At 43.9% G+C, this 25,918-nt stretch overlaps 1 protein-coding gene across 1 annotated transcript in view; it reads left to right on the top strand.

The window, feature by feature from the left end:
• The first annotated feature begins 7,206 nt into the window (after window positions 1-7,206).
• ESYT3 (extended synaptotagmin 3) overlaps window positions 7,207-25,918 on the top strand; it is a 46,817-nt gene continuing 28,105 nt past the window's right edge. Inside the window, exons 1-3 of the mRNA XM_080398236.1 lie at window positions 7,207-7,287; window positions 8,598-19,421; window positions 25,437-25,478. Coding sequence (XP_080254362.1) covers window positions 19,137-19,421; window positions 25,437-25,478 — 327 coding nt within the window. The 5' untranslated portion in view covers window positions 7,207-7,287; window positions 8,598-19,136. The remainder of the gene's footprint in view (window positions 7,288-8,597; window positions 19,422-25,436; window positions 25,479-25,918) is intronic.

The following is a 25,918-nucleotide window of genomic DNA, read 5'->3' as shown; positions in this document are numbered from 1 at the left end:
CAGTTGGTTTTATCTGGCTTCAGAATTCTGAACCAAATTATACCTCCGTCACCAAGTAATTACTGGTTTATAATAATTTCACAGTGTGGAGACTCTGGTAATCCAATATGCATTGCCTACAAATCAACAAGGCACTTTGTCACCTCAGGGATATTGGTTGTATGTATTGTTGGCTGAGTTTCAGAGCACCAGATGAAGAAACCAAGGGTTATTTCCCTTGAGTTTGGATTTGCATGATTAGTTCTCTCTGTGTCGCCCTGAAAATGGACACAAAGTATCAAGAGAGAATTGCTTTTAAACAATTCTCTCTTTGCTTCCCTGCCTCTGAAGCACCTTTCCCTGCAGGCAGCATCATGTTTCAACAAACTTGCTACTTCTGGTAACGCAGTAGGCACAGATGTCCCCGTGCAGGTACTGTGAGCAGTCATGGACCATCATTTTATATATTAGTACAGGAAAGTCACACACAGCTCAGGATGCGGAAAAGTGGTGTTGATGAACGATGTCCACCACCAGACCTAGCAGCCAAAAAGCTTCTGATTCTGCATGTAGCTAACAGGCCAGGGAATCTCAAATTTCAGCAGTTCAGTTCTTCCTGCTAATAACCCCTCCATGTTAATGTAATTCCATCCAGTGCTGGAGGACAGCATAATTAGTAGTAGCTGTTTGGTAACACTATAGAAAGCTGAAAAGGAACAAACCAGCTATGTCTGCTATAACAATAATATCCACCTTGGTCAATCATTTTTGCCTTGTGCAAGCCCCTCTCCAGCTGCTTGTATGCACACTTCCTCCATGGATCCTTCTTCCTGAAAAGTGCTGAAGATCCTACTGGTGAGTTGTCTTTCAAACCTGCCTTCCAGAAGCATAGTGCTGGAGTCCTAGCCCAGTGAGGTTTTCCTGGCCGCAGCCCTACCTTTTAATCTGCACCTCTGGAAATACTGGCTTATGGAACCAGGGGAATTTCTGTGCCATTCTCAGTGCATCATCCATCATTCTGCTATCAGTCAATTTAGTATAGTCACATTCTTGCCTTGCTAAAAGCAGGTGACATAGAAGCTGTGAGCTTCTATTAGTGATACTGATAAAATTATTCACACACTTGTTGAGAGGAGTGACTCAAGATAAACTGGACTGTTCAAATCCTGGTAGAAAAAAGGCAGGCTTCAGTACAGGCTGGTCACTGACATCAGTGTCCAGCATCCAAGCAGGCTCACGTCACTCACTTTTAAATCGACCTTGATTAAAACTAGCACAGACAGCTTTTTTGTGCTAGCCAGACCTCCATCTTTGCAGAGACATTCTTGAAGACTCCTGCACTTTAGAATGCAACTCTGCTTCTTCAAAATTAACAGTGCTAACGGTGGATGAAAATAAGAGTTATACCTTATAAGTGATCCTGATTACTCGATTAACAAGCAGGGAAAAAAAGAGTGGCAATCTGAAAAACCACCCCTGGGGTATCAGCATGAAGCTTCAGCTGCTGCAAACTGATCCAGCCCTCTCTTGAGAACACACTGAATTTTTAACGTTGTTTGTAGTTCATATTGAGGAAGTGAGGGAAGAAGAGGTTCATATGCTTCAGTGTTATGAATGAGTGTCAAAAGGCAAGACTGACGACCAGATCTTCAGCAGTGTGCTCGGTAATGCCAAACATAGGCACTGAAAGCTTGAGCCAGATCCCTAGAATGTCTGAATTGTTTTTATTCAGTCTATTTCTTTCTCTTCTACTCCTGGTTTCTGAGCTGCAGGTTATACTCAGAGTACATTCTCAAGCTTTTTCTGAAATTATGAAAGCTGGAACCTTAATTTCAGATATATTAAATTAAAAAATGTGTTGTTTAATCATCTGCAAAGCAGTCATTTATAACAGGATCAGACACTTTCTCCAGACTGTTACTGCTGGTGTCCTAAAACTGGTGTTTCTCTCCTGGTATCAATAAAGATGGACCAGCTTCACCTGAAGTCTGGTTTGGGGTCTGGTCCTGTTTTTATGGGAATAATTGAGCCTCTGAAAAATCACCATGTTTATATATATTTGATTATTCCTTCCTGTCAGTGGTGTTTGAAATTACTGGCTGTCATCCATGATGCTTTCTGATCCAGAGAAGGTGCAGTAAGGGAGTAGCAGGCTTCAAGAAAACTTGAGCAGAATACCTCTATAAGAATTAAACTGTAAGCAGCAGAGTCTCTGTTAACATTAAAACTACTTCTCTGCCATTTCCTTTGGAGACTCAAACATTATGTTGGTCAGAAGAAATTCTTGGTCACATCTGGAGTGGGTGTGATAATTGTGGCTCTGTCTAGCCATTGCTGGATTCATGATCCTGATGTATTATTTAGAAGACACTTTATACCAATAGGCAGATAAAAGGAAAGTTAGTTTTGTAAAAGTGACATACTGAATTTTCTACAGAAGTTTTTGAGTTTTGGCTCTGATCTGCCTTAGCTGAAAACAACAGGCATTTTGTTACTGACATCAATGGCATTAGTATGAGCTCTTTTAGGCTGTGATGTTTCTTGCTGCATAAAACATTGACGTAATCCTATATTTAAGGTGATAGATTGGAATTTGGTGCCTGAGAGACCACTTCATCCTGCTAGGCTGGAATTACACAGGAGAGGCCTGAGAGCAGCCTGCTTTCCTTGGAAAGCCTTTACTTTGTTCTGCTGTTAAATGCTGTTAAGTGTTCTCTGTTAAATCTTGTGTGTTTATAATGGCATCAGATACTGCTGCAAATCACTGAGGGAGCAGATGGCAAAGAATTCAAGTACTTAACTCCTTTTGATGCCCCTGGCAATGAAGCATCCAAATATCTTCATAGATCTGAGCCAAAGAGCTGTGACAGAATGCAAACAAAGGAATCTTTTAACCTCAGACATTGCAGCAACTTGCTGATTGTGGACGGCCCTCCTTTCAGTCTCTCAGACCCCACAGGTTGTTTGTTCTTATTGCTCTGGAGTATGTTAGACTCCCAAAGGGACAGAGGGACATTACTAATTTATACTAATCACTGTAAAAATAACCAAAAAAGCTGTGGAAAAATATCAGGGAGGAGGCAATGGAAAAATACAACTTTCCTATCTGCTCTTTCAACCCTGCAAAATACCAGATCACAGTGAAAATCTCCTTTTTAATGAAATGTGATGACATAACTTTGTAATGCCCTAAAAGATGTTAAAATTTCCCACTCTGTGTACTGATGACATCTCACACAGGAGAAGTAAAGCTATTCATGTACTTTCAGCGAAGAAGTGATGAATTATTACTGTGATTATAGTTATTATTTAAGTCAGTGTCTGTTCCGGGAGTTTGAGATTGATGTATTGAGTTGAATGTCACTGCTAAGGTGGAGTTTATGTATTAGATTAAAATAAATATTCAAGGTAGGGGGGATAGATGACAGAGGAAAGTGCTTCCCAAAAGAATGAACAGAGAATAGATTAAGTCCATGAGAGTGGCCCAGTTGAAAAGTACTTTCCCAAAGGGTCTCTTCATCAAACCAGAACAATCCAAAGCTGATAAAATGTTGATAAAGAAAACCAAAGGGGGCATCTGTGATGGAAAGAGGTGCCTGTGTTTAATCACTGGATTTTTTGTCTTTAAGCAAAAGTTACTGGATGAGACTGAACACATTGACCATGCAAGAGATAGTCTCTCTTATCCTTAAGACAAGTGAATATACTAGTCTGTCTCTGTTTAAGTATGCAAATGTGAGGAAGTGATGTTTGCAAACTGATTTCAGGCCCCTGAAAGTAAAGAAATCCAGATGTGACAAGACAGAGACAAAAATAACTATTTACATCATCAATTATTTGTTTGACTTGCAGGCCAAACTCAGATCAGTTTGAAGTCATTTATATACAGCTCAGAACTGGGAAGTCTTACATATGTCCAGACTCTTGTTTGGTTTTGTAATTTCTGCATTTGTTTATCTCTTATCTTGTTCCCTTTTGAGTATTTGCTACATTTGCCATGTGTGACAGAAACAGTGTCCATAACTACCCAACAGAAATCTAGCAACACAAAGCTTTCTGCTAATAGCAATGGAGTAATACCTTCTTGGCACCGAGCACTCTTGGAAGGCCTGTTTACAGATAATACACCTGAGGCTGCCAGCTGCCAAAAATAGGACAACAGCAGGGCAATCCAGAGTTTCATGAGAAGACCCTAATAATGTTTTAATTTTATCACTCAATGTAATATTGGAGTTACTGGTCCTTTGTCTTTACCCACAGTAGCCAGATCTCAGAAAGCTACTTGGCTCTAATGGATTCTCATTCAGTTGGAAGGATTCCTGGTCACTTGTAACACTTGAACCACTGAATGCTTTAAGGTGTGCTGCCTTTTACAAATATTCTCCAGAAGAGTCTTTTTTAAAATACATTCTTATTGTGGCTGTCATGTAACATGGCAGTTTTGCATTTTCTTATGTTATACTAGACACTGCCAGGGAGATATTTTGATTCTTGTAAAAGTCGTTCTCTCTGTTCTCTTTTCTTAAAGATAGGATTACACTTCTGGTTTCCTTCAGCAAGAAAGGCCTGACTTTTTCAGACCCATGTGGTCAAGATAATCTATTTCTCCTATTCATTTGGGGACTTAACTGTTTGTTTGAGGAATTCTTAGCATTTCTTTGTTGAGATTAGTGGCAGCAGCTCAACTCTAAACACATCAGCAATCATTACTAATGGAAGTACCCATATCATCACCATATTCACATCTCCAGGGAAGACTGTAGTTCACATTTCAGAGAACAGATACTAATTTATCTAAAATCTGCAGCTGTAGACTTGGTCAGATGTCTCTATGGCTGTTAGTGATTTCAGATTGGAGTTATTCTGGTCTAGATCCTGATTCTGATTTAGACTAGCCTTCAACTACTGAAAGAATTTCTGTGGAACTCTTAGTTTCTGTCTAGCCCTGTTAGCTGCATACTGTATGGCCAAGATTTTCAAAAAAGGTTATAGATATTTTGTGAGACCAACCAACATTAAATACCATGAGAGAGGTATGAACTTACTGACTCCATGCAATTGTAAGGTGTCTCCAGCCAGGCACCCAGAATTTCTAGTCAATTTTAGAATTTGGCTTGAGTGATTTCATTAAAGGCAGCAATTCATATCAGAAAACTACCTGATAAAAACCTCACTGTCTCTGAGCAATGTATCTATGCATTTTGAAATCTTTTGACTTATGTGCTTTAGTTTGTCTGTAGCTACTTGACTAATGTAAGAGGGAACAGCTTGTCTCCTTTGGAGTGGAGATACTATTTGTGAAATAGCCTTTGCAGGAGTGAGTCACTGATGGAAGGAGGAAGTTACTTTAATATGCTCCCATGAAAACTGCAAAGAGAAAACTGAGTTTTCAGTTTGTCTGAAAGAAAACTGAGGGTTGACAAAGTTGGGCAGCGCTAAATACGGGATTTTCAGCTGCCACATGAAATAAACTTTTTCCTTTTGTTCTGATTTTGATGGCACTCAAAGCAAAAAAATACCTGGATTGTCAAAGGTTTAGCATCTCAAACTGCTAAGCCAAACTCAGTCTTTGCTAGAAACAAGTACAGTATGAAGTATTTGATCTAGTCACGTGTAATTAACTCCATGGCAGTAGGGGACCTGGCAGTAGAGAGTGCACAGATTGCAAGTCCAGGGAGTGGGACATCAGGTGCCCACCTGACGTGCGGAATTAGACTCTATAACTCGAAAGTTATAAAGTAGGTATGTTTATTGCGCGCAGATGCACGGGGGATCGCTCCTCCACAAGCGTGCATACCCGAAGTGACGAACCATCCCACATTTATACAATGAAACAAATGAATATTCAATTAGCGCCTATACATATTTGTTACCTAAACCCCGCTTCGTATGTTAATTAGCTTATCAGTCCGTTTCCTGGAATGTGGTGGTCTTGCAGGTTTGTAGGTGATTCATGTTCTTGTGACCATCTAATCTTTTTCAGCAAGGAAAGGTGATTCATGTCCTTGTGACCATCCAATCTTCTCCAGCAAGGAGACTTAGCACTCCCTCCCTCTAGATAGCATTTGAATGTCTCTCATCTTCTCTCATTCTCTTTTAAATAGCCCCTTTTGTTAGAGAAAGAAGGGCAGGCGTCTCCCCTTTGTTAGAGGAAGAGGGGCAGGCGTCTCCTCAAAAACTGTAGTTGTCTCCTCAGAGCTGTGTGCCTATGTGACCAGACACCGCACCCATGACTAGTCACCATACCCACATTTCTGAGTAGACATATACAATCACAGTCGGTGTTAAGCGTCCCCATTTCACACTATTTCTCCATATCACACCCACAGCCCAAGGTCTGGTCTGACTGGGAGTCTAAGGTGGAGCCAGACACCACTTCTGCCTGTGCACATCAAGTGAGCCTCTGGACTGCACACACAGGCACAGAAAGGACCTCCTGTGAGGCACCTTTCACCCCAGCGAGCTCACTTCACAAGTCCTGTGTGCCCATGCTGGAAGGGAGCATTGCTATGAGCACACATGAAACCTGTGGGCCAAGTTCAGCCCTGGAATTCAACTCCACTGATTTCAGGTGGTGGTTGTCTGACCAATACGGTTGGGATCAGTCATGATAGGTTTCATTTTTCAAGGTCCAAGGCTTCATCTAGGACCCTTCTTATTAGACATGAACGCCTATTAGACCCTTCTTATCAGAGCTTTCATTTTGTAGACTATACATCTGTAGTCATGAAACTATTCATTCAAGAGAAAGACTGTCTCTTAGTTCTTAACTGTTGAGTACTGATGGACTCATCACAGCTTTCATTCAGCAGAACATAACCTTTTTATCTTTCCTTCTAGGCATTTTCAGCGTGTTCTGCCAGATTCAGGCCTGCCCTCCAATGGATATTCTGCCCTTTGATCTGGCTTACATTTTCTGTAAGAAAAAGCATTACTGAAAAATACCAACCAAAATCACACAGTACTGCTGGAAAGGCTGAACAATTTTCAAGGTAGTTAAGTCTAGTGGGCCTTTGCTCTGGTCCTCTGAACAAAAGATTTTGTGCTAACAAACATACTAGAAAGAAATGAAGGAACTGGAAAGAAAAGAAGTTTTTCAAGTACAAGCTAGTTTCCAGGAAGAAAACAGATGCAAAAGAACTTGGACAAAGAGAAGGAACAGGACTACTATTGTATTTCCAGTTTGAAATCAATCATGACTTCATTGGCTGTGGTGCACAGAAGAGGAGCATTTTCTCAGTAGACAGAACCTTAGTCTTTTTCAGCTCCATTGTGAATGGCACATCTCATCTCACCAGAATTTTTTTGGTAAGTGGGGTAGGACAGGCTTTTGTTACTGCTGTTAGCCTGCAGGCTACACTGGGACTCTGACCCTGCCGTTGTTGAAGAAGCATCCCCAGATGACACTTTGAAACAAATTGAAACAGATTGAAGCAAATGCAGTATTTTAGCCTTTCGCAAAAGAACTCACCTAAAAAAGAATTATACAGGACTCAGTTTCTATGATTTCTGTTGCCACGACAATGGATGTCATGAAAAAGACAGCAGAGCAGTTCTGCTGGTGGAGATCTACGAGTAGACTGGTTTGACTTCTGCCCCCCCAGTCACTGTAAATGGGAGCATAAGCGAGTGGAGCACACAGCTGGGAGGGGAGCTGCCCTCACGGTACAGCCACTATGCTGTGCACTTAGCCCCCGCCTTACTGCCACCTTCCAGTCCCCCAGCAACATGTAAAGGAAAGCCACCAAGCTATGATCATATGCTGTAAGGGAATGAGGGGACTTTTCACCCTGCCCTATTGGTTTGTATCATGGCAACATAAGAATGGCTGTAAGGGTTCAGACTGAGTTATCCTGGTATCCATAAGCAACAACTTAGGGGAGTGTAAGGACAAGCACTTACAATACTCCCCCAAAACTCTCCCAGCCTCCAACTGTTCCCATCTGACGGATTTCCTGAACCTGATGTGCTAAGCCTCAGCAAACCTCTTCTCTCAGTACTTGTCCATTCTCCCCTTGATTCCATGTGAGTTTTTGCCTTTCCATTTTCCTTTGGTAAGGGAGTCCAGAGTTCTTTTACCATGGCATACTCTCTCATGTTTTCCCCAAAGATTCCCAATTTTTCTTGTATTGGGAGAGAATGATAGGAACATTCCTGCCTTGGAGTTTTTCTGATTCTTCTCTCTTTTTTTTTTTTTTTTTTTTAATTTTAAAACACGATGCTCTTGCACCTAGTCTTTGTCTACATTTCTCAGCAGATATAGTTTTGACTACTGATGGGCTGCAAGGTAGCATCTATCTCAGTTATTTACACATAAATTCAATGGTAATGGCAACCTTAAGCTTATGTTCTAATGATTGGTTTGCTTGTAGGGAAACAGAAGTTCTTAATGATCTCAATAAGGAAAAGGCTAAAAGCAAAATCTCCTGTAAACCTTTTAATTAGAACCCTGCCAGAGAAACTGGGGGGAGGTGGGGGGGTGGGGTGATGTTTGATTTTTTTTTTTCTTTATAATATATGAAACCCAAATTTTGTAGGAATTCTCTTGAGCAGAAGAGGAGATACTATATTTTTTTTTTTAATAAAATAATCAGTGTTTCTCTTTTCTGTGTTAACAGGCTTTTCTACCAGAAACTACTGGAACCAGGAGCTCATAAGAGATTGGAAATTGATTGGAAGGTAAGGGAAATAACATGGAGCTATGATATCTCTCAAAGAGAAATCCTTCAATGGAAGATCACCAAACTCCCATAGAGAAACAAAGAGAAAAATATCTGTTTAAAATGACAGGGTAAATTTATATGCTTCTAGCAGCAGAGGATTTATACTCCCTAGCACAGGGAAGGTAGTAAGAAGAATAATATAAACTGGAAAGCTGAGTTTACACTAAGCTAGGGAGAACACCAGGAGAGCAGTCTTATTTTTGTGATGGTCAGAAAATACCAGACATATGTTTTCTGCAATCTTTTTGGCAAGGTCTCTCAGCTGAAGCACTGAATAGCCAGAATGATATTTTCCATTTCTTTGAGAGCACTTCTGTTCACACCTTTACCATAAAAATGCTGTTCTTGGAAAAGTAGATCACTCCCAGCCATGCACACTCCCAGTTAGTGTCATCTTTTATGATATTCCTCCAGCACCACATAAAGCTGAAGGTTTAACAGATGACTCAGTTTCAAATCCGAAGACAGCAATCACATCCAAAGTTTGACTTCAGTGATTCTGATTTGCTCTCATCAAGATCTTTTTGCCATAAATATTTCATGTCCAAAATAGTGGAACAGTGATTTCTAGTGAGAACTTTCTGCAGCCATCAGTGGTGAACTTGTTAAGGATACAGGAATTGACATGAATGTCTCTCCATCAGCTCTGTGTTCTGCCCTATCATATGTCATCTTCTTGTGCAAAATGTCAGACCTATAGACCTGACTTTCCATTCTTTGTCTTTCTCAATAACGTCTTTCCTTTTTCAACTTATTTCTAACTTATGCTGCCACCTTGCATGTACTGTCCATAAGCAGTACAAGCTTCTATCACTTGTTTGTCCACTTCTCTGAGTAGTGTCTTAGCATGAACTTTAGGGTGTTTTGACTCCTGTCTTGTCTGCCACTGAGATTGCTCCTGTTGGCTACATAGGTGGGAAACAGTCTGTGAACTTCTGTAGCTCAGCATTCAGTCAGGACATGACTTGCCCTTGGCCCATTGCCAGACCACTGTACACTGATCCTAGCAGCATTTTAGGCTTTACATTCTTTCCTAAGAATATTTTATAATGACATTTTTTTCTCTTCCTCTTTTTTCCCCCAAGACCTATTTTGCTGTGGTTACTCATGTTTATTGTATATATGTCTATTTGAAGGAAAGTGAACTAATGAAAAACTGTCTCACATAGCTGAGGTCACTTTTAAACATACCTTAATCAATCTGATTTCTTTGTACACTTGTTGCAACACCGCTTGTTGCATCTGTCTTCACATTAGATCCTAAATTCTTCAGGGACTGGCCTATATTGTGGGAGAATGTAAACAGGAAGTTCAAGAAAAGATGTGTGACTAGCAATCCTTTTTTGATTTGTTGCTTGCTGCAATCTGGAAGCAATGTTGCATCATGTAGATCATAACAATTGTGAGCCAGACAGCTCTAGCAGCAGCAAATGTCTTGCACTGAAAACATCCTCTGTTTAAGGGGGAAAATGACAGTGACTTTGCTAATATGAGAAGGTTTAATACCACTAGGTGTATACAGTGCCAGAAGCAGAGATGGCAGCTGCTCTCTAGCCAGGTGAAAAAGTGATATCTTCATTGTTGTGCCAAAAAGAGACTGTTGTAAACAAAGCTAGCTCCAAGCCACAAAACTGAGGACACCAAAACCAAGGGACACAAAGTCCTTTCCCCCATGGTTTCTTTGTAGCATAGTGTACTATAACACAGAGAGGCAAATTTTATTTTCTGGACAGCACATAGCTCATTTCTTTATTGATTTTTTTTCCCAATTTCAAGCCTTTTCAGAGTCTACTAAAACATACAATCAGATAGCACTGTACAAAAAGTAAAGAGTACAAAAATTAGTACTAATTAGTATCCTGCTAATAATATTCCCTGTCTGGTTAAGGAAGCCATCTCAGCCTGTGACAGTGCCTCTCCTTCCTTCCCTGCTTGTGAGGAACTATAGACACTTGTGTCTTCTCTCTGCAGGCGGAGAATTTGATCTCATTGACAAATACTTCCTCGGAAAAAAATGTTTGCTTCCTTAAATTTCCTGTGTATTAAATGTGACCTGGTAAAGGATGGCTATAAATGAAGGTGGTGAGCCTGAAATTTTAGAAACTGAGTCGCAGAAGCTAGCTGATTTTCCAGACAAAAGCTTTTTCTAGTGCAAGTACACAATGAAAACGTAAGAATCTGATGGCCAGATCTCCAAGCGGTCACACTGAAATGCTACTTCCTAAACACTTGTTTGTGAGCTTTTAATAGGCAACAGTTGCATTTACCCTGAGAATGAACGACGTTTGCTATCTGAAATGAAACTCAAAGAAGAGCAAGATTATATCAACTGCTACATTTTTCCTAAAGCAAAAAAAATGCAATTTTCATTTAGAGGTTGTATGGTTTGGGTTTTTTAAACCTTAGAAGTCTAATCATGAGAGCAATAAACAATGACTCCAGTTAGCACAAGCCCGGATGTAATGCTGGCTTCCGTGATTCAATAACACTCTCTCCTGCTTTCTTAATAAGACCATGGCCACAAATACATTGCAAACATTGGCCTGGAAACCAGAGACCATCTAGGATTCCTCATTGTATTACTGAGCCAGTTGTTTAGCTTCTCTACCCCAGTTTCTGCTTTTGGAAGTGGGCTTCAATAGCATTAGTGTTAGGTATGTTGTACTGCAGGTCAGACAATCAGCTGCCTTGTATTAATTCAGCTCCACTAAATGTAATGGAGCCAACATAGTTTGCAACAGCCAGTTATGTGTTTCTAGTCACTTATTCTGACACTCCTCAGTGCTAAGCATTTGCTTACTTTTATGTGCACTTCTCTTTTTATCCATAATGGAGGACGTCTACCCTTGACTACCAGTCTCAATATGCCACTTATGCCCTTACATATCACTTTCATACTTTCATCACTTACCAAAGAAAGACTTGGGTGACAGGAGAAGTCTTTGGGAAAAGTTTTCCCTGGGACATAGCTTACAGAGCCTCCCATACTAGCAAGGATACCTGCACTTGCACATAAAAGTGAAGTAGGAAGGACTTGGAAAATCTGGGGTATTTTGCAAGACCCTTGTACTGCTGTCAGTGACTGATCTGAGCAATGTGCTCAGCATCAGGTGGGATGCTCAAGATTAATGCAGCGCTGTAGATGGTGTCTCTGCTGTTGTCACCAATAAAAATACTTATGTAAATCTTAGCTGGATTCAGGCCTGCTAACACTTAAACAGATGCCAGATCTTAGTTCTGGCCAGCAGAGGCCACTAAGAGATTATAGGAAGGGCTGTTGTACAAGGCCCTGGAGGCCTTGTTCAGCGTGGTCACTGCCAGAGAGCATCTGGACTGTGGATTAAGACTTCTACTGAAGAAGAGGAATCTTCTGAAGGTTCTTCAAAATTTCCAAGATTTTAAAAATAATCTTGGGATGAATATTACTTTTGCTGCTGGTCTGCACTCTGAGTGGGCTGGTACCTGCCAGCAATGAGCTGGAGCAGGTGCAGAGGGGAAACTCTCTATAAAAAGAGATCCAGGATACTATTCTACTTGTGCACAGTGCTAGGGAGGACTTTGTAACTACACTGTGCAGTTTGGTACAGTTAGCCAAAGACAGTCAGCAAGCTTGTGTTGGGGTTTGGTGGTCAAGCTGAGATGTCGCCTACCACCCCTTTTGGATGGACAGTAGTAAAAGCTTAGGTGTAGCCCATGTGGCCCAGCTGTCTGTGTCACAGGGATGTGGTGAAGTGGCTGAGGTAGGCTTTGAATCTGATGAGTTTACTGTAATCTCATGTTCTTCTTGATGAGGATTTTGTGTCTGTGAGTGGCAACGTTAGCTTACTCCAAAGTTATCTTCTTTCCTCATTTTTCTCAGTCCCTTTGGGTTTTATAAAACCTACCTAATACCATTACATCTTTCTCCAATTCAAAAAGTTCATCATTCAGTTCTAGTCTACACATTGCTGCGAAGGGAGAAGCATTGGGTAAAGGAAGCCAATTTTGGCTGCTTAGCCTGCTTCCACAGTACTGCATAATTCCTTTAATCTTGAGCTTGTTTGTGTGCTGCAGCTTCTCATGATGAGCTAAGAAAAATCATCTGAAAATTCACCCAGTGCACATCTTCAAGTGCAAAAATCTGGCACAGAGCAGTTCTGCCTGCTCAGAGAGATTTCAGGACACTATTGGATTCAGCACTGATTCTGCTGAGAACAGGCTTTTCACTGACCTTTCTGGAGCTTTGAAGGCAGCACTTCCCAAATCCAGGGCTTCATTTTAGAGCATCAGCTCTTTGCTGGAAGCACACCCTGAAAACAGGTGGTAGGAGCCCTTCCGAGGAAGCTGTTCAGACAGGCTTATGTATTTTCCTTGCTCAAATAAAAGGCTAAGCACACTAAGCAGAAACTCAGCAGGGGCTGGGAGGTGCAGCCTCACAGAGAGAGAGGCAAGATGCTGTCACAGCTCCTTGGCAATAACTTCGCTCGAGGAAAGTGGCTTCTGACTGACTGGATTCCCAGCCCTGTGCCAGCCTGGCTGTGCCATTGCAAACTGTGCCTGTGCCATCTTTGGCAGCCCACACTCCAAGTGGGAGATGGCAGGCAGGTGTTCCTGTGTCAGGATGCATTACAATGAAGGGATGTCTGAGCAGGCAAAAAAACAGTTTCACATGTGTTGCTCCTGTTGTTACTCTGTAGGTCCGAATCTGATCTGTGTCCCTTGCCATGTCAAGCATAGACCACAGACATGAAGAGTCCTCTGGCAAATCTGCACTTTATTAAAGGTGCAGTTTTGACTGAGCCCTGCAGCAGAAAGGAAGGAGCAGAAAGTGTCAGTTTTTAACTCCCTCTTTTCCTTCTGGGGAGAAGTAAATGTAGCAGATGACATATCCATTACTTCTTCAAAGCCCAGGTGTAAAGAAACTAGCTTCGTAGGGATGGTGTTATTAAAGGTAAAGCACAGAATCATAGAATAATTTAGGTTGGAAAAGTTCTTTAAGGTCATTGAGTCCAACCATAAACTCAGCACTGCCAAGCCCACCACTAAACCATGTCCTGAAGCGCCACATCTACACATCTTTTAAATACTGCCAGGAATGGTGATGGAACCACTTCCCTGGGCAGCCTGTCCCAATGCTTGACAACCCTTTTGGTGAAAGATTTTTTTCTAATACGTAATCTATAAGCTATAAATTATTAATAAGTTTGTTCTGAAAATTCATCATGCACTTGAAGGCAATTTTTGTAGCCTAATGTGTCAGTAGCCTGTACCAGCGTGCTCTTCCACTCAGCAAAGTAGAAAAAGATTTAAAAGGATGTGGATAATATTTTTTCCTAGGTTTTTCTTGCTTCCCTTTCACTAACTGACATAACAAAATCTGTAAAATATTTTATTCTCTGAGAAATGTCTTGGGTTATTTTTAGACTGAAGACATTGTAACTTGTGCTTAGAGATCCTGTTGCAGATACAATTGCTCAAACAGAAAAATGGAATAAATTCATGTTAGAACAATGACAAAATTTAAAACAAACAGATTTAACAGAATGTGCTTCTGAGGTTAAAACGTGTCGTACAATAATAAAAATTGTACTTGGCACAGACTTATAAAAGTTGCTGAAGTTCCCCTGGCTCATTGCAGTTCCCTGCTGATTCTGTTATACGTGAAATACAGTCTAATTTCAGCAAGATTTGACTTTTCAGGTGGGAAATTATTTTTCCTCAATCCGGATTATAAATTACCTACCAATTCTGGTTTGCATACTAACGTCAATAATGGCATGCAAAGCCACCTTGTGACAGCATCCAGGGATCTCCCCTAGGTGGATTAGGTCACAACTACCCTCCGTTAAGTGCTGCTCCAGCGTTTTCCTGTAGCCTGCCTTCCTGAGGTAAAAGCTGTTGTGTTCAGCAGGTGGCACCAGCTGCTTACAGGTCCGTGCAGGCTCTGCAATGACACACGTGCGCTGATGTGTCTTGTGTGAATCGTACCCAGAACCAGGAAAGTGACAGCTCCAACTTGCAGGCTGTCTCTGGAAGCACTGGAAAATACTGTCCTTGCTATAAGGGGAGTCTATTTTTTCCCCTCCCTCTGCTACCATCATAGATTGCACTTTGTATTCTTTTGCTTTCTCATGCCTCACCTGTGCAGTTGTACTACTTGTGTATACAAGACACAGCTTTTCTCAGTGCTCTGCTAACCCAGATGTTCACTGCGACTCACAGTGTCAGAGCAGTGTGGGATTCGCTGGCAGAAAGGCAAGGCTGAGCAAGGGGCACTGGGCCACACCACCCTTTTACGTCCTGTGGTAGATACTCTGCACACTACTGCAGTGCCCTCCCAAAGAACAAGTAGATGTGTGAAATAAATTGCTGTGACTGGTTTTGTTATATTGCCCAAAGTACCAGCTGTTCAGTGCCTCTCTCTACGGCCTGTTGTACAAAAGCAGTGAGAATCCATGAACCAGGCAGACACAAGGCACGATATAGGAGAGTGAGCACAGTGAAGCGGAGCCCTTAAAAGCAAAGGTCATGTACTCCGAGCCTGGCTTTGCACATATTCCCAACTAAAGCCCTGGTCTTGCAATCTTCTGTATGTGATTATTTTTCACATGAGAAGAAATCCCATTAGCTTTACCAGTGCAGACCAAGTTTATACGTAATACCAGTTAGTCCTAGATTAGGTATGGTTTAGCTAGTCAGTGTCCTACAGCTAGGCTTGAGGTTGGTATTGTTTTATGCCAAAGGAATGATTCCCAAAATGGGACATATGTACATAGTAATTTTCATGACCAAATTACACAGCTCCAGCCAGAATAATCTACCTGGCCGAACAATGTAACAGGGGCTCATTGGAGCTGTCCAGCTCATATTTAATTTCTGGACAGAACCAGACAGAATGAAGCAGCCCTAGCTTTCCCTGGGGAATGCACTCCATACTCGGTGGGAATGTTTGCTTAGAGAACAGACAGTAGGAGTAGATACAAGACTTTCGTGCTGTGATAGGCGGAGTCTAGATATGGCTTTGCTTGACAGGGTGAGCAGCACACGGATGGAGAGGATGAACCCAGAGGAAACTGAACAATAATTCCTTGTCAAGTGACAAGGAGTGCCAAAAGGGGTAACTGCTTTAACCAGGTCTTGTTACAGAAGTCATTCTGTAAACTCAAGGAGTAAGTTTTTATCCTTACATAAGTGTTTTCTATTTTGCTGTGGATGCACAGAGAAAAGACGCAGTGCACCTCCAATATTTGCTAGCATCAATGAGGGAATTTCACACTGGTCACAAACCTTGAAGCCACAAGAAAGTTAAGTTAGGAAGTCATCTTCAGTAAAGCCTTGATAGCTTGGTATGTGCTTAAATTGATGTTTCAGATTAATTCCGTTGCATATTCTCTGTAGTTAAAAGAAAAAAGCGTTGGCAGTGTTTTTTCTTAACTCCCCACCTTGAAAGTGGGTTGCCTTAGTTACCATGGCCAGCTTGAGAGACAGCAAATTTAGTACTAATACATTTTCAAAGCCCTGCAGTTTCTGTAAAATCTCTGTGTCATAATCAGCTACAACATATGCTCTTATCAGTGTTAATAATCTACAGTGGTGATATCTAATCAAGTTAAATCAGAGGTGAAGATTGTCACAGGCCAGAACAATAGCCTTGGGTCATTACCTTGGTGACTGTCCTGTGTATATTGGGAGAAACAGGTTGTGGAATTTCCCTGTAATTGAAAATAAGATTGACTTCAAGTAGTTCAGCTATCTGGTGCTTGAAAGTAGTCTGCTGCAGTCAAGGTCATACTTTCCCCAATAGGACATCGATAGGTCTTAAGTTGTCCTCTTGATCAGTGGCTCAGTATTTCCTCTGACATTTAAGAAAACCGCAGGAAACAATTATTCTTTAAAGGGTAACTACTATCCATCATAAACAGAGTTAACAGAGCTCTCAAAGGTTATTGATTCATCTTGTTCTCATGAGCATGGTATTTGGTTTGAGAACAGCTCTCTGTGTAACTAATTGTGATAAAAGTAATTTTTCAGTTCTACTCCTCTTTTTCTTTTGTTCAACTTCTAAAATTTTAAGTAGTATGAGCTAAAGTTTAACGAAACTTTGTATTATTTGTGTAATTTTTTGAAGTTCTTAAAACCTCTTTAGACCTAGAAAGGAACTGTCTCTTCACAAGGTAAAGAGTTGGCAGCAAAGGAATGAGCAGTGCCCAAGAGAGTGTGGCTGTTTCTGAGCTCAGGGTCTTGGGGACTGTGCAGGATGGGATGTGGAGTTCTGCTTTCCTGGAAGCATTTCCTTCACCAAACAGCAGCTGTGGGCTGTGCTGCAGGACTGGAAATGCTCTGATCATTTGTACAGAGGGAGCTCTTTTATTATCCTTTAACCTGAACCTAGGTTTTTGTGATCAGCTGAGTGAAGAACAAGAAAAAACAAAAAATTGTAGTTATTTATGAAATTAGCCAGTGTGTATTTCACTGCAGCCCCACTTTTTCCTGCTCAATAAGCTGCCACCTGTTGGTTCTTCTAAACTGCATAGCTCTACAAATTTGAGCTAAATATCTCAAACTTCGTAAGAGTAGTAATTTTAAGGAGGAGAACACTGGATCTACCTTTCATTATAGCTTCTCCTTGTAGCAAAACCAACCTTCTAAGTCTTCAAAATCACTAGAAGAGCCCCTTTTGTTTCAGAAGTTTCTGGTTTTCCAAAAGGTCAGACTTTGGGGCTGAGATTATCCATATGAAGAATCATGGCTGAAATGTCATACTGAACATGTTTTACAAAGCTTTAAATGGCAGTGGGGAAAATAAATAACAAGTCAGCCTCAGTCTCTGGTCACAGCACAAAACCAGGTGTGCTTTTGCTTGCAAGCATATCTCCTGATATATATAGTTGTGCAAGTTAACCATTGCATGTTTTTTAATGTATGCTATCAAGAGGGCAGATATTCCTTCAGCTGTTAGATCCATCAGTTTCTGGTCTTCACAGCTTTACAAACAGAAACAGACCCCCTGGGGTCAGCCCACTTGTCCACTTGCTCTGGGTGGCACAGAAGTTGCTGTTTAGGCAGAGAGCATGTGCCCAGTCATTTCCTGCAGTCCTTTCCCCTCCACCTCTCCCAGCATCCACAGCTGCTGTATCCCTGACATTAGGGAGTACGTCTATGGGTCATTTTGTTTGAGAATTTACCTAATCCCCGTTGGGACCTGTTGATACTGTCTACCCTGCAGCCTCCTCCAAGTTCTAGAAGTTTACTGCCCACCGTGTAAAGAAGTACTTTCCTAAGTGTGTTTTATAATGATTTATCTTTGCAACACCCCCAGGAAGAACATACTCATCCTATTTGACAGAAGGGAAAGACTGGGGGGTTTGTTCCCAAAAGTATCTGTTAATAGTTGATGTCTCATGCATGCGTTTGTCTAGTGTGAGGCATTTAAGGCTTGTTTTTTTCAGATGCCTGAACTGATTTCTATCCCAGATCAGTCATGCGCAATGATTAACATACAAATGAGGATCACTTGCAGTATTGTTTGATTTATTGACTGACCCATAATTAAATATCAATTCCATGGCAAAGTACAGACCAAACCTAGTTCTCCCCAGCCAGTCAACTTCCTTTTCTTGGAGGTTTGCGTCTGCTTCATCAGTTGTTATCTCGTGCGGCCAGTACTGGAAAGGGACCACAATAAAAGCTGGCATCATTCACTGATGTTCCAGACTTATCCACTGAACAAAGAGTAGCATTTGCCTGATCCAGGGAAAACTGCAGTGAAAAACAATGTGGGACCATACCATTACAGCCTGTCTCTTAAGGCATATACAGGAAGGTATAGAGTTGATACTGCTGGGGGCAAAAGCATCTCAAAACCGCATCTTTCGTGGCTCCCGAATAATGATGCATTCCCTAATGCGTAATTCTCAGTGTTTCAAAACTTGAACCCCCACCAAAATCAAAAGAGGAGGCAAAAAAGCGCTCTTATGCTTCAAGCGGCAAGTGTCCAGAACCAACAGGTTGTTCCTGGCTGGTATCTTTGTGTGTTCAGCAGGAAGCAATCACAGCGGGATTCAGCGAGGGCCACTGCCAGGAACGGACCCGAGCGCTGCCTGGAGCGGCTGGGAGCGACCCCTTCCCAGCAGCGGTTCTCCGGCGGGTCCCCGGCTGCGCGGCTTCTCCCTCGCTCCCCTCTCCCTGCTTGGGCGAGGCGGCCGCCCCCCCCCCCGCCGCCCGTACGTGCCGCAGCGGGGCCGCCCCCCGGCCGTGCTGCCGCCGCCTGCCCCCGCGGCGCTCTCGCTGGGGGGCGCCGTAGCGCGGCGGGGCGGGGCGGGCCGAGGCGCTGGCGGCGGGGCCGGGCCGGCCGCTGCCCCGGTTCCCCGCCGGGCGGGGGCGGCTGCGGCAGCGGCGCGGTACTGCGCACACGGCAGGGGCGACCCCGCGGCGCCCGGGGGTCCGGCGCGCACCATGAACCCCGCGGCCGCCCGCCGCCCCCCCGCCCGGCGCCCGGGCGCCCTGTCCCGGTCGCTGCTCTCGTCTGCGGCGTGGGCGCTGCTGTGCCTGGGTCCCGTCTACCTGGCGGGCTCCCTGGGGCTGAGCGGCAGCTGGCTGCTGCTGGGGCTGGCGCTGTGGCTCTGCTGGGCACGCAACCGGCGGTGGAAGCGCGACCGGCTGGCCGCCGCCTTCGCGCTGCTGGAGGACGAGCGGGAGGCGGTGTGCCGGGGCCTGGCCGCCCGGCACCTGCCGGCTTGGGTGAGAGACTCCGGGGGTCGGAGGGGCGCCGCGACCCCCCCCTCCCCCTGCGGCGGCGGCGGGAGCCCCGGGAGCGGGACCCAGCGGGCTGGCGGCGGCGGGGCCGGGCGGGGGGCGCGGCGGTGCGGTGGGAGCGGGGTGGCCCGTGGCGAGCAGGCGGAGGGCAAAGGAAAACGGGTGGCGGTGATGCCTTGGACCGAGCAGTAACGCCTGTGATTGTGAAGTCCTGCTCGGTGCAGTGAGTGCTAAACTGGAAGTTGGTTCGGTCCAGGGGATGTGCGTGTTGCTGTAAGCGTGCTTGGAAAACAGACTGCCGTATCCCCGGAGAAATCCTTCACGTATGTGCTGTTGCATTGCAGGTGTTTTGGTGTAGAGGGTACTTAGATTTTATATTTTGTCGTCCAGAATGTTTTCTCCTCTTCAGTGTCATTTAAAAAAGAATAATCTGTAAACGTAATATTCTCTGTCTGCTAAAAACCAAGTATTTAAAGAGCTGTCTCTTGATGGTGTGGAAAGCCAGCCTCTGTTCTTCACATTTGTTCTTAGCCACTCTACGTTTTAAAGCGAAGAAACTTGAAAATCTAGCTTCACGTTTTATTCTTTGTCTCTGGTTCTTTGTGCAATAGCCTTGGTTGGCTAATGGAAATGGATGATGAGAGGGTTTTTTTCTTCATCGTCATTTGCTTAGCATTTAAAAACATGTCAGGGACTGGTAGGGGAATGCTTTTCTTGTAAGAAAGAGAATATCAAAGAGGTCTATTTGTAAGGAGTGTTGCATTGAGACATTTATAGTCAGCAAACTGTTTTATATAGCCTACAGCGCTTGGCTGTCTTTAACAGTGTGGGAAACGAAAGCAGTTGGCACTGGTGAGAAGGGAGGCCAGGGTCTCCTAGCAGAGCTGCTGTGGCTCCCTGCACATGTTCCCTCCCGCCGGGCACCGAAGTCTCTGAATGAGGTTTCTGCTTGTTTGTATTGACAGAGCTTTTAAAACAACTTAGAGCATTAATGAGTGTGGTGGTGTCAGCTCTCGCCCTGATGCTGTGAGAACAGTGCCGTGCTTTATCCTCAAGCGCTCTCAGTTTGGGTAACGAGAAACTGAGCCTCTTAGTGCTGAAAAATCAGAAGCGCCCCCCCAGCACACACACACACACACACATAGTCTCAAAGTTCTTCAGTTTTGTGGTTGAAAGTGTCAGGCTTTATTAGTGCGTGGGCCTGTGGTTGATTGGTGGAAGGTTATCGATTGCCCTGTACTTGAAACGCAGTGTCCCCCAAGCAGGGGGTGCTGACAAATGGGGATGCTCCAGCAGAGCCCACTGGGATGGTCAGGGGCTGGAGCACCTGGGGTGTGAGGAGAGGCGGACAGAGCTGGGGTTGTTCAGCCTCCTGCTGGAGAAGGGAAGGCTTAAGGGGGATCCCACTGCTGTCTCCCACTGCTTAGTGGGTGCTGACGGGGAAGATGGAGTCCCTCTGCTCAGAGGCCTAGCTCCTGACTTGTGAGTTCTTGGAGCTGGCTGCCAGAAGGCCTGATATAGGAGAGGACCTAAGGATGAAGGGGCTGCACCATGTGCTTTTAGTTTTAGCTTTTATCGGTGTTGCTGCTTCTCCTCCTTTGCTTTCCTGTGTTGGTAACTTTTGTTCTTCATCTGTTGGTGTTTACTTCCACACCACACTTGTACTTTTTGTATGATCTTTTAAGTCCTCAGTTTTAATCTTCCTTCTATATCGCCTTCTTTGATTTGATCTTCTACTTCTCCTCTGTGCCAGTCTTGGAGGCTGATTCTTATCTGCTGTCTATTCAGTTTATTCTCTGTGGTGTCACCTTTTTTTGACTTTCTTCTTGGCCTCGATGTTCATGAGCCTTCAACTGAAACATCTCTAAAAATGTCCATTGTGTTCTTCTCTCCTGTCATGCAGAGGTGGGAGTAGGAGCACAATTCAGGCAAAGGAGAGCATGGGTTGGATTTGCCCTGTTGTAATCCTAGGAAAGGTTCTGTTGATGTGAAGCAATGGCAGTGTCTTAGGGGATGGGTAAATAGTTGTCTCCTTGCGTGCCCTGTAGTAAAATGAGGAGGATCTGTCCAGTGAAGAGTGACTAAACACTGATTGTGCTTGCTGGTTAAAACCCCTTCTCCCTAAGAGCAGTGCAGTGGATCCTTCAAATGTGACTCAGGTTCTGCTCGGCCCTGGTATCAATTGTTAGGAGATGCATTTATATTCCAGCCTCTCCTCCGGGGGGGGGTGGGGGGGTGGGGGGCGTGTGTGCTGGGAGGGTTTCCCTCATCTACTCAGCCATCTGTTTCAGGGAAATTGCAGGGTTATTTTGCAGCACCAGTTTCTTGGCTGAAACCAGCCAGTGAGTTTGGAATAGAGGCATTCCTGTGCTAGACAGCTTACGTGGGCAGACTGTGCTTCCTTAGGAAACCAGGCTGGAAACCTGCTCATGTTGAGCAGGGTCAGATCTGTGTCCTGGAGAGATGAGGCTTTCTGACTTGAGCCTGGGCACCCTTTAGCATGACTCCTGTAAAACCAGTCAGTGCCTGGGGCAGTGGTAGAAGCTGGGCTTCTACCTTTGTTCTGGCTCCTGGGGGACCATGGTGGTGACTTCTCCGTGTTGCTCTATCAGCTCTTGGTAGGTTGCAGGTGAGAACATCCAAGTATGCTGGATTTCTTCCTGATGTTAAACTCATTTCACCAGGAGAAATGAGTATTACTGGGTACAGAAAAGTCCTTTTAAAACTTTGCCTGTTGACTCCTTGTTTGTGCAAAAGGCTTGTTTAGACAACACCCCTGCACAGGGAGCTAAACCCCCATTCCTTAAAATTAAAAAAAACCCAAACAAACACCCTCCACCCTGCTCCCGATGGATAGATTCCTGTGCTGTATTTGAACAGAATAGCACTGTTGTCAGCTGCAGTTTTTGCTATCAGGATGGTAGTTGCTGTGGCCAGCTCCAGGGCAAGGTGGAGCCATGCAGAAACTTACGAATTTTCTTTACTTGCTGGTAATTGGGCCTTACCTGGCGTTTTTGATCTTCAAAGCTCTTTTCAAATGCTAAGTAATTTTTGCAGCATTCCTGAAATATCGGCACAAGTACGCCTTCTGTTGTAGATGGGTGAAACTGATTTTCATAGTGTGACTTGCCCAAGGCTACAGGATTAAGTCTTATTCTGGAACAGTGTTAACTTTGGCAGCTCTTGGTGGCTGGTTCTGGGCTTAGTAGGAGGTGTTTTGGGCTTATCTGTGCTGTACTGATGACAAACTCGAGGACAAGACCTTGCTGCCAGGGCTCTCACCAGTAGTAAGGGTCAGAAGTGAGTCTGAAGTCCAGAGTACGTGATTAGAAAGTATGGAGCTCCAACTGTTTTTTTTCCAGAACATATTAGGACACAGTAAGTTCTTGGAGTAAGCTGTTGGGTCAAGAACAGAGCTTGGTGGTATCACTGGACTGAAATAGAGCAGAGCCCATCCTCTCCTATCAGGACTTGCACATTATGAGAATACCCTGTGGGTATGAAAGGCTTGGCTCAGAGCTTTATATCTTCCTGGACAGGGGATAATGTGGATGCAACACTTTGGATACCTAGCTCTGCTTCTGCGGAACTGCACACTGAATTTGCACCATTGAGTGCAGCTGACCTTTGGTATTGGGAACCCACTGAAATTTGGTGGCCTTTCATAACAGGCAGAAAGCTGGTTTTCACCAGAGACCTGTAGTCGGCCAATTTCTGTGGTGTTTGCCTGGGTGGGAGCCCTGTTGTGTTAGCCAAGGAGCTCCTGGTGGTCTGCGGTACCATGGAGTTACAGCAGCGCTATTTCTTCTGTCTGCCAAAGGAAACTGAGGCACAGAGTGCCTGGGTAGGAGCCGTGTTGCAGACACGTGAATGAGGGGGTGTCAAGCGGGATGGAAATGTACCACAAATGGCTGCTAATCCTATCGCAGCAACCTGAGGTGTGACACACTGGGACGTGATTCATTGCGGTTGCTTTTGGAGTTTGCTGTGGGCTGTCTGCTTTGGGTGTCTGTGGCTCAAATAGTGAATTCGGTTTTGTTTTTTCTTAAGGTGGGTTTAGCTGCTGCCTCCTCATGGTTTTTGCCTGTTGTCTGATGCTCCTCTGTGCTGTTCCAGCTCTCTTTAGCCACCATCTTGCTTTTTGGTCACCTCTTGCAGTTGCATCTCTAGCAGCTCTGGCTCTAGTGAATAATCCCAGCCAACTTTAGTGGTTTATTTTGTGCTGCATTTCTCCCCTTAACGTTGGTGGATCTCACACATGGGCTGTAACTTTCTCACTGGGATGTGGTGGCCTAACTATGGCCCTGAGTCCTGGTCTGTCCTTCCTCTTGGGTCACATCCTCTCTTCACTGTAAGGTCTTCTGAAGGACAGCTCACCATGCTACTACCACCCCTGCTCTATCCTACTTGTGACTGATCCAGAGCTGTGGCACAAATGCTGTGGGACACTGGTGCTTGGAAGTTGCACTGGAGCTGGGGACCAGCTGCCTTCAGGCTACCTGGGGTTTATGTGCCCTGATGGAGGACCTTTTGGTGAAAGATGAAAGTCTGGCAGGTGAAGTGGAGGTCCCCCGGTTCACATAATCGATCTTACTGTAAAATGTCAGCAGTGGTTGATCAGTATTGATTGTCCCTTCTGGTGCTGTGTTCTCACTTTATCATGCAAATAGAGCTGGGTAGGCTGACCTTTCTGTGAATTTTCGTTGTCTTATTTAATGGAAAACTTGCTATGTAGAGCATCAAAAGAAGTTGCTTATGAAGTATATGGTAATATCACTTTTTTATGTAATAGGAGATAATTTGAAGCATTATTTGAGCAAGGAAAATGGGTTCTGAAATCATCTGTGAAACTGGAATAAAAGGCAAGCTTCTGTCCATTCCATTTGAATGACTCTGAGCACCTCTGAAAGCTGCTGAATTAAATGGCAAGCCTTTGACTGAAGAGTGTGATTCACAGCTCTTGTATAAGGAGGCAATGTATTGTCCTACCCAATTACTGTTATCTGGCTAGATGATGGCTGAAGGAGTCCTTTTGTGTTTCTGCACTCTTGTAGAGCAGAGCAGGGCCCAAATGTCCATTCTGAGAAGCTGCTGCACCATCCTTCCCCTGCTACCAGCTTGTAGCACTGGCTGAAGATACCACATCTATAAGACTAATGTGTGGTTGTAGTAAAGGTGATCGTGGCTCATCACTCAGCAACTTCTTGGTGTGAGGTCTGAGAGACTGGTTAGTTACTTGAGAGCAGACTCGTATCCTACTGCCCTGGTGGTGATCAAACAAGCTCTTACTTCAGGAAACCGGAGGGATTGTGTAATGAACGTATACACTTCTTGCTGGCATTTGATGTATGCAACTTGAAAACATGATGCATAAGTGACTACATTTTAATTGTCCTTAGTATCTCAAAAAGCTCCGAGAGGTGAAAACACGGGACTGTTACACATGATAGTGTATGCTAATAGGTTTGAACTCTTACAGTGCTGCTTTTCCCTGAAGCCATTGGTTCTGTGTTAGTGGAGAAATGCTGCCACAACCAATACACTGGATTTCCTAAGCAGGTTGTTGTTTTCCAAAGTGCGGTGTCCTGGTTGAGGTGAGCTAGTGCAGGAAACAGGTCCAGCACAGCCTGTGATCTTGAAAGGAAGCAGGTTCTCGTGGCTTCCCAAGGTATGACCAAAAGAAGGATGAGGAATCTGTAATACTGCTTTACGTCACAAACAGGATATGACACTTGCTTTAATCATATAAATGTGCCTAGCAGCACACTGGTACATCAGTGCACGTGTGTTCTTTTGCCTTCGATTGTTTTTTTTTACTGTTTTATTTGCCTTTTACAATTTTTCAGGGAGGTAGTAAATTATAATGGATGTATGTATGAGGGCAGAGGGATCTCTGCTTACTCTAAAACTTGTTCCACACTCCGTGGTATCTTTTGCATTTGTTAAAGTATGCTGAAATAGATGGCATGTGCCACTCACTGTATTTTTCTTTGCATGCAGGTTCACTTCCCTGATGTTGAACGAGCAGAGTGGCTGAACAAGGTGAGGAGCTCTGAACTCCGGTTTGTGAGGTCATCTGCTCCGAGCTGTATCACAGCACAAACTCTGCAGGCCAAGTTTGAGGAAGTTATGAGCTCACTACAATATGGTTCAATCATATCAATGTCTGTACTTAAGTCTTGGAGCCACTTAAGTACAGAGATGCCACTGTGGTTTTGGTGAGAGCCAAACGTGTACCTGGTTGATATAAGTTAGAGTTTGACCACAATGCTTCGTTCTGAGATTAAAAAAAACCCTAAAACCAAGTGTATGTGTGTGTGTGTATGTGTGTGTGTGTGTATGTATTATTATTATTATTTTAGCAAAAGCAGTGTCATCTCCTCTTACCAGAGAGGTTCCCAGAGAGCTCTGAAGCGGGTGCTCTCATCAGCAGGTGTCGTCAAGCTCTTGCTGGAACTGGACTCTGTGAACAGCAAAACAGC

Source organism: Falco punctatus (genome assembly GCF_963210335.1).
Source record: "Falco punctatus genome assembly, chromosome: 8".
Lineage (NCBI taxonomy): Eukaryota > Metazoa > Chordata > Aves > Falconiformes > Falconidae > Falco > Falco punctatus.
Note: the sequence above shows the minus strand (reverse complement) of the source record. Positions and strands in the feature narration are given on the sequence as shown.